The sequence below is a fragment of the Saimiri boliviensis genome, chromosome 6 (genome assembly GCF_048565385.1).
Source record: "Saimiri boliviensis isolate mSaiBol1 chromosome 6, mSaiBol1.pri, whole genome shotgun sequence".
Classification (NCBI taxonomy): domain Eukaryota; kingdom Metazoa; phylum Chordata; class Mammalia; order Primates; family Cebidae; genus Saimiri; species Saimiri boliviensis.
Window position 1 is genome coordinate 115,865,581 of NC_133454.1, and position 17,095 is coordinate 115,882,675.

The following is a 17,095-nucleotide window of genomic DNA, read 5'->3' on the forward strand; positions in this document are numbered from 1 at the left end:
TTTTTATACTTTTAGTAGAGACAGAGTTTTGCCGTGTTGGCCAGGCTAGTCTTGATCCCCTGATATCAAGTGATCGATCTGCCCACCTCAGCCTCCCAAAGTGCTGGGATTACAGGTGTGTGCCACTGCACCCAGCCCACAAATATATATTTATTTCTTTTACAAACATCGAGGCCATCCTGTACATGTGGTTTTGTAATCTGCTTTTTCCCCAACTTGCTAATTTATTATGAATATTCTTTCCTCTTAATATTTCTACAGGATGATTTGAACACCTGTGTGGAATTCTATTGTCTGAAACAGAGTTGGCAGATAATAATGGCCCCTGTGCCAAATTTGGCTCACTGTCTGTTTTTGTAAATAAAGTTTTATTGGATCACAACCATGTTCATTTGCTTATGTACTGTCTATGGCTACTTTGGTGCTAGAATTGAGTAGTGGCAACAGAGAATGTGTGGCTTGTGAAGCCTGAGATTTATTTTCTGGCCTTTACAGAGAATGTTTGCTGACCCCTGGGCTAGATCAGTGGTTCTCAAATTGTGGTTCAGGGCTCTCTAGGGATCCCTAGGTTCTTTCAAGGGGTCTCCAAGGTAGTATTATCATAACAATACTAAAATGCTGTTTGGCTTTTTTACTTCATTCTCTTTTGGAGTTTTCCAGCTTTGATCCGATATGGGATGACGTTGTCTCTCTGAGCGCTAATGGAATGTATGCTGTGGATTCTTATATCTTAATAATTTCTTCATTTTAAATCCCTAATATAGTAAATATTGACAAATATAACCTTTGTAAATACAAATTCTCTGAGACCCTTAGTAACTTTTTTTTTCAGTTGGTAAATTATCTAATGCCGATTAGAGCCTTAATAACTTTTAAGAGCAAAAAGTTTAAGAACCTCTGGTCAAGATGTGTTAGAAATGAACTACGGGGCTGTGTTGGGCAGGTGGACTGTTTACAGTCATCCATAAACAGCACTGTGATACAACAGTGTGCTAGTTCTAGAAGGCTAATTGAAATTGCTAAAGTAATTGTATTGTCAGCTATGGTGGCCTGCGCTCATCGTGCCAGATACTCGAGAGACCGCGGTAGGAAGATTGCTTGACCCAGGAATTGCAGACCAGCGTCAGCCTGGGAGACCCTGTCTAAAAAAAATTTTTTTTTAATAGAAACAGTTTAAATAAACTATAGGAGAAACTTTTGGGAAATCCTAGAGAGTAATGTTCATTATTATTTTTTACAAAATTTGGAATAATTTGTGTTGGGAAAGGCTGAAAAACATACAGTCTTCCTTGGTCTTTGATTCAAGATAGTTGAAATCCGTTATACAGAGGGTAGAATAAAGAAATGGACAGATTCCTTGAATCACACATGAAATTAGTTAGGTTTTTTTTTTTTTTTTTTTTGAGACGGAGTCTTGCTCTTTTGCACAGGCTGGAATGCAGTGGTGCAATCTCAGCTCACTGCAACCTCCACTTCTTGGGTTCAAGCGATTCTTCTGCCTCAGCCTCCCAAGTAGCTAGGATTACAGTTATGTGCTACCATGCCTGGCTAAGTTTTATGGTTTTAGTAGAGATAGGGTGTTGGCCAGGCTGGTCTTGAACTCCTAACCTCAGCGTGATCTGCCTACCTCGGCCTCTCAAAATGCTGGGATTACAGGCGTCAGCCACCGCACCTGGCCTTAGTTAGGCTTTTGAGATTCTCCTTCTGGAAGCTTCTTCAACTGTGCTGGTTGGGTTAAGCACTGATAGTCACTCAGAGGATCTGTTTCAAAGTTAAGGGATCTGCTAAAAGGCATCCCCCAGTTGAAATGCAGTATTCCCTTTGCAAGTCTGCATTTTAAACTGTTGACGTGAGGCTTAACATTAACATATTTCTTCTGTCTTTAAGGATGTGGATAATGGTAAGAGGATCACCACTGTGGGGGATAGATGATATTACGCTACTTGCTATTGCCCAGAACCTACTGTAACAATAATATAATATGTTGGGGGTCTGCAAGACGCAGAGTGCTCTCATACTGTATTTTACATTTTTAACACAACTTCATGCAGTAGGTATTATCATCTCTGTCTTACAGGGTAGGAAACGGAGGCTCTGTGAACTTAAGTAACTGGCCCAGAGCGACAAGGTGGCAAACTGACCTGTGTCTGGTGTCTAAGGCCAAGCACTCAACCACCATGTAGACTGACACTTCGATGTGGTACAGCAGTAAAGTTTAGTATTAGTGAGGAGAAGGTATCTGTTTTACTATAGTTTACTATGAATATTCTTTCCTCTTCATATCAATATTTCTGCAGGGTAATTTTAGCATCTGCCTGGAATTCCATTGTCTGAAAGGACCCATTTCATTCAGTGGTCCCATTGAATGAAAGTCAAGAAGGCCTACAATAAGATCTAAACTCTTAGGAGTTACCTTTATATTATTGAATAACCTTTATTATTTGAAAATGTCAGCTTAATAGCATTAAAAGCAACTTCGAAAAAAATGAATACCGTATGATCCAGTAATTCCAGTCCTATGTATATCTCCAAAAGAATCCAAAGCAGCGCCTTGAAGTTACTTGTACACCCATGTTCATAGTGGTAGCACTGTTCACAGGAGCCCAAAGGTGGACCCAAGAGCCCATCAACAAATGAACGGATAGACAAAACGTGGAACATCCATGCAACAGAATATTATTCAGCCATAAAAAAGAAATTTTGATTTATGGTACAACATGGATAGATCTTGAGGACATTATACTAAGTGAAATAAGCCAGATACAGAAAGACAAATACTGTATGATTGCACTTACATAAGTATCTAGATTAGACAACTTCATATTCTACAGAAAGTAGAATAGAGGTTACCGGGGGCAGTGCAGAAGAGAGAGTGGGCATTATTGTTTGATGGCTACAGTTTATGCTGGGGATGATGACAGTGTTTTGGGTACAGATAGTGGCGATGGTTATACAACACTGTAAATGTTTATACCACTGAACTGTACACTGACACATGGTTAAGATGACGAATATTATGGTATGTCTGTTTTACCGCAATAAAAAGGAAAAGAAACAAATCTCTCCACTCTTCTAACCCAGCTGAATGCCTTTTCTCTCTGTGTCCACAGTCATACATTTTGCTTGCATTGTTGTGATTGTTACACAAATACTTTTATTTTGTATTTGAATCTTTTTTTACTCAGTCTATACCACAACTTCCCCCCATAGTTAGTGTGGTCTTCATGTTTTTAGTGGCTGCAGACTGTTTCATCATGCCGCCAGATCACAATGCCCACAGCCCTCCCATGTTATTGAAGATATAGGTTGTTTCTAGTTTTTTTATATTTATTTATTTATTTATTTACTTATTTTTTGGAGAAGGAGTCTCACTCTGTTGCCCAGGCTGGAGTGTAGTGGTGTCATCTCGGCTCACTGCAACCTCCAACTCCTTGATTCAAGCAATTCTCCTGCCTCAGCCTCCTGAATAGCTGGGATTACAGGTGTGTGCCACCACGCCCGGCTAATTTTTGTATTTTTAGTAGAGACGGGGTTTCACCATGTTGGCCAGGATGGTCTCGATCTCCTGACCTCATGATCTGCCTGCCTCGGCCTTCCAGGGTGTTGGGATTACAGGCGTGAGCCACTGTGCCTGGCTGTTTTTTATGTTTATAGGCAAACACTGTCTTTGATGGTCTTTTGTCTGTGGAATCTCTTTGATATCAGGAATCTTCTAGTAGGAAACAAAGGCTCCTCCTGGCGGCTTCTCTTTAAGAACCCATTAAAACATTTTTTTTTTTTTTTTGAGACGGAGTTTCACTCTTGTTACCCAGGCTGGAGTGCAATGGCGCGATCTCGGCTCACCGCAACCTCCGCCTCCTGGGCTCAGGCAATTCTCCTGCCTCAGCCTCCTAAGTAGCTGGGATTACAGGCACGTGCCACCATGCCCAGCTAGTTTTTTGTATTTTTAGTAGAGACGGGGTTTCACTATGTTGACCAGGATGGTCTCAATCTCTCGACCTCGTGATCCACCCGCCTCGGCCTCCCAAAGTGCTGGGATTACAGGCTTGAGCCACCGCGCCCGGCTAAAAATTTTTTTTTAAAAAAATTAATTTTGGAGTAGACAGTACATGTACATGGCACATTTTTTTTTTTTTTTTTTTTTTAAAGCCAAGGTGTTTGCAGTGAAAGCATTTCCCTTTTTTGTCCCCAACCTGCGCATTTCCTCTCCCTGGAGCTGACCTTCACTGCCAGGTGAAGAGAGACGGGGTTGAAAGCCACAGGAGAAAAGAGGCCCTGCCTCTGCTGTTACTTCCTAGCCTTGATGGAGGCATCCATGGTGCCATGGCTGAGTGTGCAGCGTGGGGGAGGATCGGAGGGCGGGCCCCTGTGGGGACCCCACTTCTGATTGGTCTGAGGGCAGAGGGTGCCTGTTTTCTTCCCCTCCTCACCTGTCCTCAAATGCTTCACCTTAGGAAAGGTCAGCTCACCATTTCAGTTTTCCTCTTCGGCATGTCAGGCTGTGTCATGGGAAGATGTTTCCTTCTGAGTGAAGGATTAAAAAAACAAAAGAAACCTCTTTATTGAGATACAATATGCATACTAAAAAGGGACGTATCCTCAGTGCGTAGCTTCATGAACTTTTACAAACTGAACACATCTCATTACCAGCACTCAGATCAAGAAACTGAATGTGATTTCCACTTCAGAAGACCCCCTTGAAGAGCTTTTTTTTTTTTTTTTTTTTTTTGAGACGGAGTCTAGCTCTGTTGCCCAGGCTCGAGTGCAGTGGTATGATCTTGGCTCACTGCAACCTCTGCCTTTGTGGTTCAAGTGATTCTCGTGCCTCAGCCTCCCAAGTAGCTGGGATTACAGGTGTACATTACCACGCCCAGCTAATTTTTGTATTTTTAGTAGAGACGGGTCTCACACTTTTGACCTCAAGTGATCCACCCACCTTGGCCTCTCAAAGTGATGGAATCACAGGTGTGAGCCACTGCACCCGGCCTAGCAGCTCATTTTTATGACAAAAACAAAAAACTGGAGAACTGGTAAGATGAACAAGCAAGTTCGTCTGCATCGTAGAAGAGCTAAAATTCTTGAGAGCACTGAGTGTGTGCATTTCTCAGCTAGATTTTGGAGTGTGCCTTTTGTGAACTCATTTTAAAGTCTGATGGCAAAAGAGCAGGTTCTCTTGCCAGCACTTGGAGACGAAGCTAGGCTCATGATAGTCAGTAACTGGTTTCCCTTCTTTCTTTCTTCTGAGCAGCTCCCAGCGCAGTGTCTGACATCCGCGTGGTCGACGTCACCACCACGGAGATGGAGCTGGAATGGCAGAACCCAGACAATGCTTCTGAGTATGTCTACCATTTAGTCATAGAGCCCCAGCATGGCTCTAACCCCACAAACACGTCTGACAAAACGGTCACTCTCCAGGGCCTGATCCCGGGCACCTTATATAACATCACCATCTTTCCAGAAGTGGAGCACGTCCGGGGACACTCCACCTCCATTGCACGGTACACACGTAAGTCTCTTAGGAACAGTAAGCCCTTCTAAGGAGCAGCCTCTCTGACCATCTCTTGGAGGAAGCACTGGTGACATGATGGCCAGTGTGCTTCTAGGATCCAGGTTGACCCTGAAACTGCTGAAGTTGAAAACACTGGTCTTAGCAATGATTCTGCTGTCCCTATGAGGCACTGGTCTTCAAGCCATGTGAATTTAGAATTGTCATTAGAAGCAGGAAGTGATTCCTTAGGAATGTGCTTGTCATTCCTAGAGGATACAGAGTAAAGAAGGGTCACCTTGTCATGTTGGCATTGGCAGATACTGCCCAGATGAGAAGCTTTGCCTGCAACAATGAGGGAGGTGTTTTGCTAATATCTGAATTAAATACATGGTGAAGATGTTAGTCTGGAATATGCTTTTAGTATATTTTCTCTTTTATCTATTAGATTTATTTTTTGTTTATTTATTGATTTTTTTAGATGGAGCTTTGCTCTCGTTGCCCAGGCTGGAGTGCAATGGTGCAATCTTGACTCACTGCAACACCATCTCCCAAGTAGCTGGGATTACAGGCATGCGCCATCATGCCTGGTTAATTTTTGTATTTTTTTTTAGTAGAGATGGAGTTTCTCCATGTTGGTCAGGCTGGTTTTGAACTCCTGACCTCAGGTGATCTGCCCACCTCAGCCTCCCAAAGTGCTGGGATTACAGGCGTGAGTCACTGTGCCTGGCCTCATCTATTAGATTTAAAAAACAGATTAGAAGGCCGGATGCGGTGGCTCACGCCTGTAATCCCAGCACTTTGGGAGGCCGAGGAGGGTGGATCACGAGGTCAAGAGATCGAGACCATCTTGGCCAACATGGTGAAACCCTGTTTCTACTAAAAAAAAAATGCAAAAAATTAGCCAGACGTGGTGGCACATGCCTGTAATCCCAGCTGCTAGGGAGGCTGAGACAGGAGAATTGCCTGAACCCAGGAGGTGGAGGTTGCGGTGAGCCGAGAATGCGCCATTGCACTCCAGCCTGGGCAACAAGAGCGAAACTCCGTCTCAAAAAAAAACCAAAAAAAAAAAAAAAAAACCAGATTAGAAATTTTATGTTAAAAATATATTTGAAATAAATTTGAAATATTAAAAGAAGTGTAAATTAAACTTCTTTGGAGATTTAATCTGTATAATTATTTTCTTCATGTGTTTTTGCGCAGTTTTCAATCTTTTGAGCCAGCAAATACTAGCTTTATTCATTCTTTCTAAAACGAGCCAGTCTATTTTTGGGTGTAGTAAATAAAATCGTCCTGGAATTCTAGCTAATCTGTGCTTTTACATGAATTTCCTCTTTTTTTTTTTAAAAAAAATCAAGGGCCCAGCAATGTGTCCAACATTGACGTAAGCACCAACACCACAGCAGCGACTTTACGTTGGCAGAACCTTGATGGCGCCTCTCCCACATACTCCTACCGCCTTCTTATTGTGAAGTTTGGAGATGCCAGCAACGAAACACTAGTCACGGACGTTGGAATGACTGAAGCCACAGTCACTGAATTAACGCCTGGTTCATCATACACAGTGGAGATCTTTGCTCGAGTAGGGGGCGTGATGGAGTCACTGGAACCTGGCAGGAAGTCATTCTGTACAGGTGAGCGTAGCGCTCTGCCTCTTGGACTCCTCCCTGAGTGGTGCTGACTTTGCAGGTCGGTCCTCCACAGTCTGTAGTTTGTTTGGTTTTTGTGATGTGCAGTGATGGATGTTGAGCTTTCCGAGGCATCCCGTTAGCTTATTGGTGCTGTCTCGGTGCCCTCATCACTTCTGCAGTCAATAAATATTTATTGAGCATATACTACATGCCAGACAGTCAAGTCCTTGCCTTCTTGGAACTTTTATTTTAGAAGGAGGAAGTGGGATGTTTATTTAGGGTGCTCAGGAAAGGCCTCAATGATAAGGTGACTTTTGAGCAAAGATCTGAATGAAGGGAAGGAGCAGCCATGTGGATATCAGGGCATGAGAGCATTATAGGCAGAGGCCTGTGCAGCATCACCACCATGTCCTGGAGGCTGGAGGAAGAGCAGGAGGTAAGCGTGGGAGGAGTGGACCCATGGGAACAGGAGGGTGTAGGTGGGAGGCAGGGCCTGAGTGGGGCTGGGCCAGGATGTGGGTGATGTCTGGCTTTGCAGGTTTTGGTTTGTCTTTTGCACTGGGGAAGACGGAAAGGTTGTTGTTGAAATGATGCTCAGCCTTTGCATCCTTCTTGATCCTCACCTATCTCACAACTCCAAATGTGTGATAAAGAAAAGAGCCCTGTGTGTCATTGAGGATGCATTTGGGACAGCCCAGGGAAGGCTTTGCAGACTGTGGTGGGCACTTCTGCTTACAGTGCTGACTGTGGCACCTTTATCACTCAGTACCTGTGGGGCACTCATTTTCTGCCCACCTCGCTCCTATCTCTTCCTTTTTTATCCCAGGCCATTCACATATGTTCAGGCTGATTTGGAAGTGGCGGTCTCATGGGATCAGCCTTCTTGGTAGTGTAGGAGCTCCGGCCTTGATGGCCTCTGGCCTTTCAGTAGTCAGTGGGGTGGCCACAGAAATCCCTACAGCTTTGGGTCACCTCTGCTGCATCCCACCTGGTCTAGACACCCATCTTTGATATTTGGGTGGCTTCCATTGCTGGTATTTATCTTAGATTTCGTTATTTGTAGCCTATAGCGAGAGAAAATCTGCATCCAAGCATTTATGACTAGGTGTGAGTGGAACAGGAGCTGTAAAAATAGGTGCAGACTGGGTGTGGTGGCTCACGCCTGTAATCCCAGCATTCTGGGAGGCTGAGGCGGGTGGTCAGGAGTTCAAGACCAGCCTGGCCAAGACGGTGAAATCCTGCCTCTACTAAAAATACAAAAATTAGCCAGGCATGGTGGTGGGCACCTGTAATCCCAGGTACTCAGGAGGCTGAGGCAGAGAATTGCTTGAACCTGGGAAGTGGAGGTTGCAGTGAGCTGAGATCATGCCACAGCACTCCAGCCTGGGCAACAGAGCAAGATTCCATCTCAAAAAAAAAGTAGGTGTAGTGTTCAGGTTACCTTTCCAGGCCTTGGGTGGAGAATGTGGGAGTTTCACTAGGTGCCCTCGTAGAGCTTCTCCTGCTCTAAACTTCTATGACATTCGATTAATAGTAATACTCGCCCCCAGTTTTAATATGGAACTTTCCATTTACGTCAGTTTGATGTTAGTCCTCAACAAAAATCTTTTGGTCTTCAGATAGATAGAGACAAATATTCCATTTTGAAGATGAGGAAACCGATACCATTTATCACTGATGATACAGTTATGTTATGTGAGTAGAGTGTCTTGAACTTGGACTTAGAAAACCTGGAGACTGGTTTTGGCTTCACCACCTGCCATGTCATTGGCCAGTGACTTCACCTCTCTGAGCCTCGGTGGATTTACCTGCAGATGGGACAGTATGGGCCTCACCTGTCTCAGAAGGAGCATCAGGAGGGCCTCATGATGAGATGGTGCACACGAGGTTGCTGCCTCTCACAGGATCATGTGGTGCCTCTCATGCAGCCCTGGTCTCTTACAGACATCTTGCTTGGTGCCTGACACCATTGTTAATTCAGTTCTCAGAGTCCTGCAGCTGAGACTCAGAGCACTTTGGTGACTGACCCACGGTCACACAGTTTGGTGTTGCCCAATTCAGGGTCAGCCCTGCGCCATATCACCCACCACCTCCTCATCGCCAGGATTCTGCTATTCCCTATTTCTGTGTTCGCAAAGGCAAAAGTCCTGGAATCTCATGCTGTGCTGTGCTTGCTTTGCAGATCCGGCATCTGTGGCCTCCTTCGACTGCGAAGTGGTCCCCAAAGAGCCAGCCCTGGTTCTCAGATGGACTTGCCCTCCTGGTGCCAATGCAGGCTTTGAGCTGGAAGTCAGCAGTGGAGCCTGGGACAATGCGACCCAGCTGGAGAGCTGCTCCTCTGACAATGACACTGAGTACAGGACGGAAGTCATGTATTTGAATTTCTCTACCTCCTATAACATCAGCATTACCACCGTGTCCTGTGGAAAGATGGCAGCCCCCACCCAGAACACCTGCACCACTGGCATCACAGGTGGGCGGCAAGGCAGGCACTGGTCAGATGGCACTGTGGTCACTCCTGGAGAGACTGACCCAGTGGGTCTGCAAGTGTGGACTACAAGTCTGTTTTTTTTTTATTTCCCCTAAAATATTGGCTTTTACTGGCATAGATTGGTTTCTCATTGTATAGAAATCAATCTAAAAAGCAGAATAAGAGAGACTCATTCTTTACATTCTAAAAAGTTCCTTTTCCTTACAGTGTAACTCAGTGCCATATTTTCTTTTGTATTTTTTTTTGAGATGGAGTCTTGCTCTTGTCGCCCAGGCTGGAGTGCAGTGGCGTGACCTCAGCTCACTGCGGCTGCTGCTTCCTGGGTTCAAGTGGTTCTCGTTCCTCAGCCTCCTGAGTAGCAAGGACTATAGATGCATGTCATCACACCTGGCTAATTTTTGTATTTTTAGTAGAGATGAGGTTTCACCATGTTGGCCAGGCTGGTCTGGAACTCCTGACCTCAAGTGATCCACCTGCTTTGGCCTCAAAGTGTTGGGATTATCCACATGAGCCACCGCACCAGCCATCTCTTAGCCCACATCTGTTGGTGGCTTACTGTGTGCTGTGGTGAGGGGCACTATGGTGAGTAGGGGTGACAGGGCCCCTGGAGCATGTGACTGAGAAGAGTAGTGAGAGGGAGAGGATTTCCAGGTCTGGTGGTGGGTGAGCTAGCATCAGCTGCCAGTTTTGGGGCAAGGACCTGGGGACTGACCCTCTCTGGCCAGCTATAAGGCATAGAGCTGCTGGGAAATGCAAGAGCCTGTGCTGTCAGGCACTTGTGAGGTTGTGAAGCTTGTAGTTTAGAGCAGGACCAGGCACTAGATGTGCAATGTGAGCCTCACATATAATTTAAAGTTTTCTAGGAAAACTTAAAAAAAAAAGTAAAAAGGAATAGCTGAAATTAATAACATTTGATTTAACTCAGGATATTAAAAGTATGATTTCAACATGTAATTTCTATAAAGTATCAATGAGCAATTTTACATCTTCTTTTGTACTGAGTCTTTGCTATCTGGTCTGTGTTATATGCTTGTAGTACATCTGAATGCAAACTGGTCACATCTCAGGGGCTCGGCCGCTGAGTATGGCTGGGTAGGGGCTGCGGTATCCGCCCAGGTTTAGACAATTGTGTTGTGGTTTGGAGTCTGGATTTCTGTCTTCTTGAATCTTGAATATATACATAATAACAAGAACAGCCTGGGTGTGGTGGTTCATGCCTGTAATCCCAGCACTTTGGGAGGCCCGGGTGGGAGGATTGCTTGAGGCCAGGAAACCAGCCTGGGCAACATAGTGAGATCCCATCTCATTTATTTTTTTAAAATAAGAAAAAATGATGAGAACAACCCAAACTGTATGTGTGAGATGAATTTAGATAGATAGTGAGTGTGTAGAGTGGATCATCTTTAATTCAGTGTCTTCTTTCTTTCATGTTAGTTCAGACAGTGGCTCTGCACCCTGGCTTGCAAAAGGAGGGTGCAGAATCATGGAGGCCATTGTGGAGTGTCCTGTGGGGGCTTTTCTGGTTTCTGGGAAGAGGATCTGTTGGGTTTCTCTAGGTGATCTTTTAGACCAACTCTGGGAAAAATGTGGGCACTGTTTATGAAGAACACGGAGCAGTGCTGTGGCCAGGTCTCAGTAGAAAATGTGTTCTCTCCCACCTCATCTTTGATTCTTCTCCTTGGACATCTGCTCTGTCTTTGCTCTCAGCCAACCAGCTGATCCTGGGGCCAAGTGGTGTTAGCGTGTGGTGTCACCATGCAGCTCCCAAGGCCACACTTAGAGTTCCACTGCACAGTCTCTTTCTCACTCTCCTCTTCCACCCCAGATCTCAGGATAACGAACCTGGCTCATCTTGAGTCAGAAGAGACTGGGGAAGAAGACAAGGGCAGGCTATCTTCCCCATGCAAAGATACTACCTTCTTACTCAAATGATGGTTTCTTTAACTCTGCAAAACCTTTTCAGTTTGATTTAATCCTGTTTGTCTATTTTTGCTTTTGTTGCTGTGCTTTTTGTGTGGTATCCAAGCAACCATTGTAAATACCATGTCAAAAAGCTCTTCCCTGATGTGGTGTTTTTTTTTTTTTAAACAAATTTTACAGTGTACAGCTTTAGGTCTAATGTTTAAGTCTTGAACCTGTTCAGAGTCTATTTTTGTGTCTGGTGTAAGAGAGGGGTCCAGTTTATTATTCTGCTCATGGATATCCAGTTTTCCCAGCACCATTTGTGGAAGAGGCTGTCTTTTCCCCATTGTGTCTTCTTGGCACCCTTGTTGAAGATAAGTTGACTGTGTATATGAGAGTTTAATTCTGGGCTCAGTATTCTGTTTTATGGGTTGATGTCTGTCTTTATGCCTGTAACATACTGTTTTAATTACTGCAGCTTTGTAATAAATATGTCTTGAAATCAGGAAGTGCGAGTCCTCCAGCCTTATTCTTTTTCAAGACTCCTTTGGCTGTTTCTGGTCTTTCACTGTTCCATATGAACTTTAGGATTGTTTTCTATATTCTGTGAAAAATGCCATTGGGATTTTGATGGGGTAGCATTGAATTTGTAGATGATTTGAGTAGTATGAATTCTTCCAACAATATCAAGACTTCCAATCCATGAGCATGGGATGTCTTTGCAAGTATTTGTATATTAGTGTCTTTAATTTATTTTATCAGTGTTTTGTGGTTTTCACTGTACAAGTCTTTCATCTCTTTGGTTGTAGTCTAGTTATATTTCAATCAATCTGTTAAAAATAAAAGCATGCACTGTTCAAAACAACCATAGCAAAACTAAACAAGGCTCCTGAGTGCCTGCCCTGAGAATGTGGCTGGATGCCCTGAAGGAGTCATTGTGAGCTGGGTGGGTTTCCCAGGGTCTCCCATCCCTGCTCCTTACCAGTTTCCTTCCCTGCCTTTTGCTCCTGGATTTGCTGCTTTCCATGAGCCCAGCATGTAGTTTCCAGAGTAAGAACTTGAGGAAGTTGCTGAAGCATGTTCTCTACCTAATAATGTACTGCTTTGGTTTTCAGTGTTGGGTGATCATGTTTTGTTTTGTTTCAGATCCCCCTCCTCCAGATGAATCCCCTAATATTACATCTGTCAGTCACAATTCAGTAAAGGTCAAGTTTAGTGGGTTTGAAGCCAGCCACGGACCCATCAAAGCCTATGCTGTCATTCTTACCACCGGGGAAGGTAAGGAGGGACCTTCGTGGGTTAAACAGCTGGTGAGTGATGAAGTGACCAGAGCTTTCTCTGTGCCCACTGAGGGACATTAGTGATACAGACACATGCCTATCTTCTCACTGCCACCTGTGCTATGTACTCAGACAGAGAAGGAGGGTGAGCTATTTGCCTGATGGTTGACAAACTTTCTGGAAAGAGCCAGATTGCAAATATTTTAAGCTTTGCAGGTGGTATAGACTCTGTTGCAAGCAATCAACTCTGCCAATGTAGTTTGCAAGTAGTCACAGAAGACACATAAGGAATGAGTGGTGCCATTCCCACTAGATGTTATTTATCATGGCAGGTGGCTGGGTTTGGCTTGTGGCCCATAACTAGCTGACCTGTGATCTAGGTTTTTCTTCTCTTTTACATCACATGGCCTTTTAGGTGGTAGAATATTAGTTTTAACCAACTCTATCTCTATCTCTGTCTCTGTCTCCCTCACTCACACATACACACGTACACACATGCCATCCTCCAAGGATGATTTTCCTTCGAAAGAAAATAGAAAAGGATTTGCATTAGCTAGTGGGAATTTGTAGAATATCTCCTTAGCTGAGAGAAGAGGTGGATTAAAGGCTGCTTTTCCTTAAAGGGCTCTGTTACATTCCTTTGTGGTAAGAAAGGAATAATTTGAGAGCCTTTTTGGTAGCTGTGTGTGAGTGCTTGCATAAGGCCTAGATTTAAAAGTCTGAGTTTTGTTTTATTGTAGGCCTGCCCGCCCTCCCTCTCTTCCTTCCTTCCTTCCTTTTTTCTTCTGTCGGCCTTCCTGCCTTTCTTCCATCTGCCTGCCTCTCTTCCTCTCTTCCTCCCATCCTCTCTGTGTTCTCCCCTCCCCTCCCTTCCCCTCCCCTCCCCTCCCCTCCCCTCCCCTCCCCTCCCCTCCCCTCCCCTCCCCTCCCCTCCCCTCCTCTCCCCTCTCCTCCCCTCTCCTCCCCTCTCCTCCCCTCCCCTCCTTTTGACAAAGTCTCACCATGTTGCCCAGGCTCACCTTGAACTCCTGGGCTCAAGTGATCCTCCCACCTTGGCCTCTCAAAGTGCTGCGACTAGACTACAGACGTGAGCCTCTGTGGGGGATTGTTTATGCATGAATAATGCAGTGTTTTTTCTGCCCACTCTCTCCCCTGTGGTGCTGTCCTTATCTCTTCGAGGAGGGTAGAGACCAATCATACTGTCAGGGGCTTGGGAATCTGGGAGAGTAGAAATTTGCTGGTGCCATAACCTATGGCAAAATTTCAAAAAGTGAGGTTGAACTCTTTCTGTCTTTTAATTTCGGATCTGTTTCTAGCTCTTAGTCATTTTGCTGTGATGCTTGTCAGCAAATCCCATTGAGGAAGGCCATGTTGCATAGTAGCCAGACTGACCAGTGCTGGCCTGTGATCAGATGAAACCTCAGGCTCTGAGTGCAACCCCCTGGGTTGGGAACCCAACTCCAGCTCATAGGCGGTGTGACGTTGGGCCCAGTCCTGTTAGCCTTTTGCACCTTTGTTTTCTTGTCTGTAAAGTGGAGACAATAAGCTGCTGTGATGGGAATCATGGGGATGAAATGAATTGCTGTAGGTGAAATGCTTAGAATTCAGTGTAAGTCAAACCTGGCACAGAGAGATACTTGAGAGATGGCTGCTGGCATCACTATGACCCAGTATCACCACCACGTAGATATGCAGGAGACGAAATCTCTCTGCCATCACTTCCTTATGATTCTCCTTCTGTGTGCCTTTCTTAGCTGGTCACCCTTCTGCCGATGTCCTGAAATACACATATGAGGATTTCAAAAAGGGAGCCTCAGATACTTACGTGACATACCTCATAAGGACAGAAGAAAAGGGACGTTCCCAGAGTTTGTCTGAAGTTTTGAAATATGAAATCGATGTTGGCAATGAATCAACCACGTTTGGCTATTACAATGGGAAGCTGGAACCTCTGGGCTCCTACCGGTAACATCTTCTGATTCTTGCTCTTTGGGAGCTGAGCCTCGTGAGCCTAAAGCTCTATGTGCCTGTGGTCAGACATGTCTCAGGGACCTCATTTTGCTCTTTGTCATCCCATAGGGCTTGTGTGGCTGGCTTCACCAACATTACCTTTCACCCTCAAAACAACGGGCTCATCGACGGGGCCGAGAGCTATGTGTCCTTTAGTCGCTATTCAGAGGCCGTTTCCTTGCCCCAGGATCCAGGTAGGGTGAGGACAATAGTCCTGGCGTTGGTTCTGTGATGTTTTGCTCCAAGTGTCCACAGAAGGCCAGCTGCATACATGCCTCCCTCAGACCTTCAGGAGGGTTGGTGTGCCCAGCTCTCCTCTCCCAGAAGTTGAGATGTCACTGGGTCACCACACTTACTGGGCTTCCTCCTCCCAGGCCCCATCTCCTGGACCCCACACTCTCCCTTCTCTAAATACTAGTTGCCCTTCCAGTCTGCAAAGGTTATTCAGTCCCCTTATCTCCGTGTGGTCACTTGTGTGCCCATATGCCATGCACACAGCTTGACACAGTGCATTGAATCCTTAAATACTAGCATCGGAGGAAGCCACAGAAATTGTCTTGTTCAGTGCTGTTTATTTTACGGCATAATTTTAATTCTATTTATTGATTTATTTTATTTTTCTGAGACGGAGCCTTGCTTTGTCACCCAGGCTGGAGTGTAGTGGCACCATCTCAGCTCACTGCAGTCTTCACCTCCTATGTTCGAGGGATCCTCCTGCCTCAGCCTCCCGAGTTGCTGGGATTATAGGCACCTGCCACCACACACTGGGCTAATTTTTGTATTTTTTTTTTTTTTTTGAGATGGAGTCTCACTCTGTCGCCCAGGCTGGAGTGCATTGTCGTGATCTTGGCTCACTGCAATGTCTCCCAAGTAGCTGGGATTACAGATATGTGCCACCAACCACACCCGGCTATTTATTTTTATTTTTATTTTTAGTAGAGACAGGGTTTTGCTATGTTGGCCAGGCTGGTCTCGAACTCCTGACCTCAGGTGATCAACTGCTTTGGCCTCCCAAAGTGTTGGTATTATAGACGTGAGCCACCAGCCTATTTATTTTATTTTTGAGACCGAGTCTTACTCTGTTGCCCAAGAGTACAGTGGCATGATCATAGCTCACTGTAACCTTGAATTCCTGGGCTCAAGGGATCCTTCTGCCTCAGCCTCCCAGGTTGCTGGGACCACAGGTGTGTGCCACCATGCCTGGCTAAATTTTTGTAGAGATGGGGTCTTGCTATGTTGCCCAGGCTAGTCTTGAACTCCTGGTCTTAAGCCTCCCTCCGCCTTCTTCCAGAGCTCTGGGATTACAGGCATGAGCCACTGTTCTCTGCCCGCTTTGTGGAAGTAAGACTGTTAAGGCCCAGAGAGGGGAAGTAACTTGCCCAGGGTTACACCATGGCTTTAGAGGCAGGCCTGAAATTCTGGTCTTGGACCCTTGTCAAGTGCTTCTACCCTTTATCACATAAACCTAAGTGATACAGGAGCTTCAGGGATCCCAGAGGGCTGCATCCCCTACCTTCAAGCCAGAGGAGAATGGACTGGCTTGTTAGTTTGTCTGGTTTTTCTCCTAGTTGGTGGTTGTTGGATACAGGAAAGAATCCCTGCCCCAGAAGCAAAGTTTAGGGAGTAGTCCCCACATTCTTACCCGGTAAAAAATGGGTTTCCTGTCGCCTGAGCATGGATGCTGCTGTAGGTACTTCTGCTCGTATGTGGGTGCTAGTCTCAAAAAGTCAGAGGTGGCAGGAAACATCCCTGAAAACCCTGAAAAAACCTAAATTTGCAGTTGAGGAGACTGAGACCTGGAGAAGAACAGTAGCTTTCTCAGAACCATCCAAGTAGTAACGGATTGGGAACAGGATGTATGGACTAGTGTTAAGTCCAAAGCTATTTAACTGTGTGTGTATGTATGTGTGTGTGTGTGTGTGTGTGTGTGTGTGTGCGCGCGCGTGTGTGCGCATTTGCACATGTGTGTGTATGCCACATACACACCTGAGCCCTCTGATGTTAGGGTCCCGGGCTGGTTGTTAGCACATCGTGTGGTCTGCAGGAACACCTCTTCAAGTGTCTCCCGTTTGGACTTTTCTCAGGTGTCATCTGTGGAGCGGTTTTTGGCTGTATCTTTGGTGCCCTGGTTATTGTGACTGTGGGAGGCTTCATCTTCTGGAGGAAGAAGAGGTGATACTGCTTATGCTGATAATAATACTCTGGTATTTAAGGAAGCTTTCTATTAAGGAACATTTCAAACATTCACAGAATTGGAAGGAATGTTATGATGAACGCCATGTTCCGTTTACCCACA

The 17,095-nt window shown here is 45.2% G+C and overlaps 1 protein-coding gene across 1 annotated transcript in view; it reads left to right on the forward strand.

Moving 5' to 3' along the window:
- Positions 1-17,095, forward strand: part of PTPRJ (protein tyrosine phosphatase receptor type J) — a 200,086-nt gene that overhangs the window by 159,563 nt on the left and 23,428 nt on the right. The window contains exons 9-15 of the mRNA XM_074401475.1: positions 5,249-5,506; positions 6,844-7,119; positions 9,299-9,589; positions 12,656-12,787; positions 14,544-14,754; positions 14,869-14,993; positions 16,884-16,971. Coding sequence (XP_074257576.1) covers positions 5,249-5,506; positions 6,844-7,119; positions 9,299-9,589; positions 12,656-12,787; positions 14,544-14,754; positions 14,869-14,993; positions 16,884-16,971 — 1,381 coding nt within the window. The remainder of the gene's footprint in view (positions 1-5,248; positions 5,507-6,843; positions 7,120-9,298; positions 9,590-12,655; positions 12,788-14,543; positions 14,755-14,868; positions 14,994-16,883; positions 16,972-17,095) is intronic.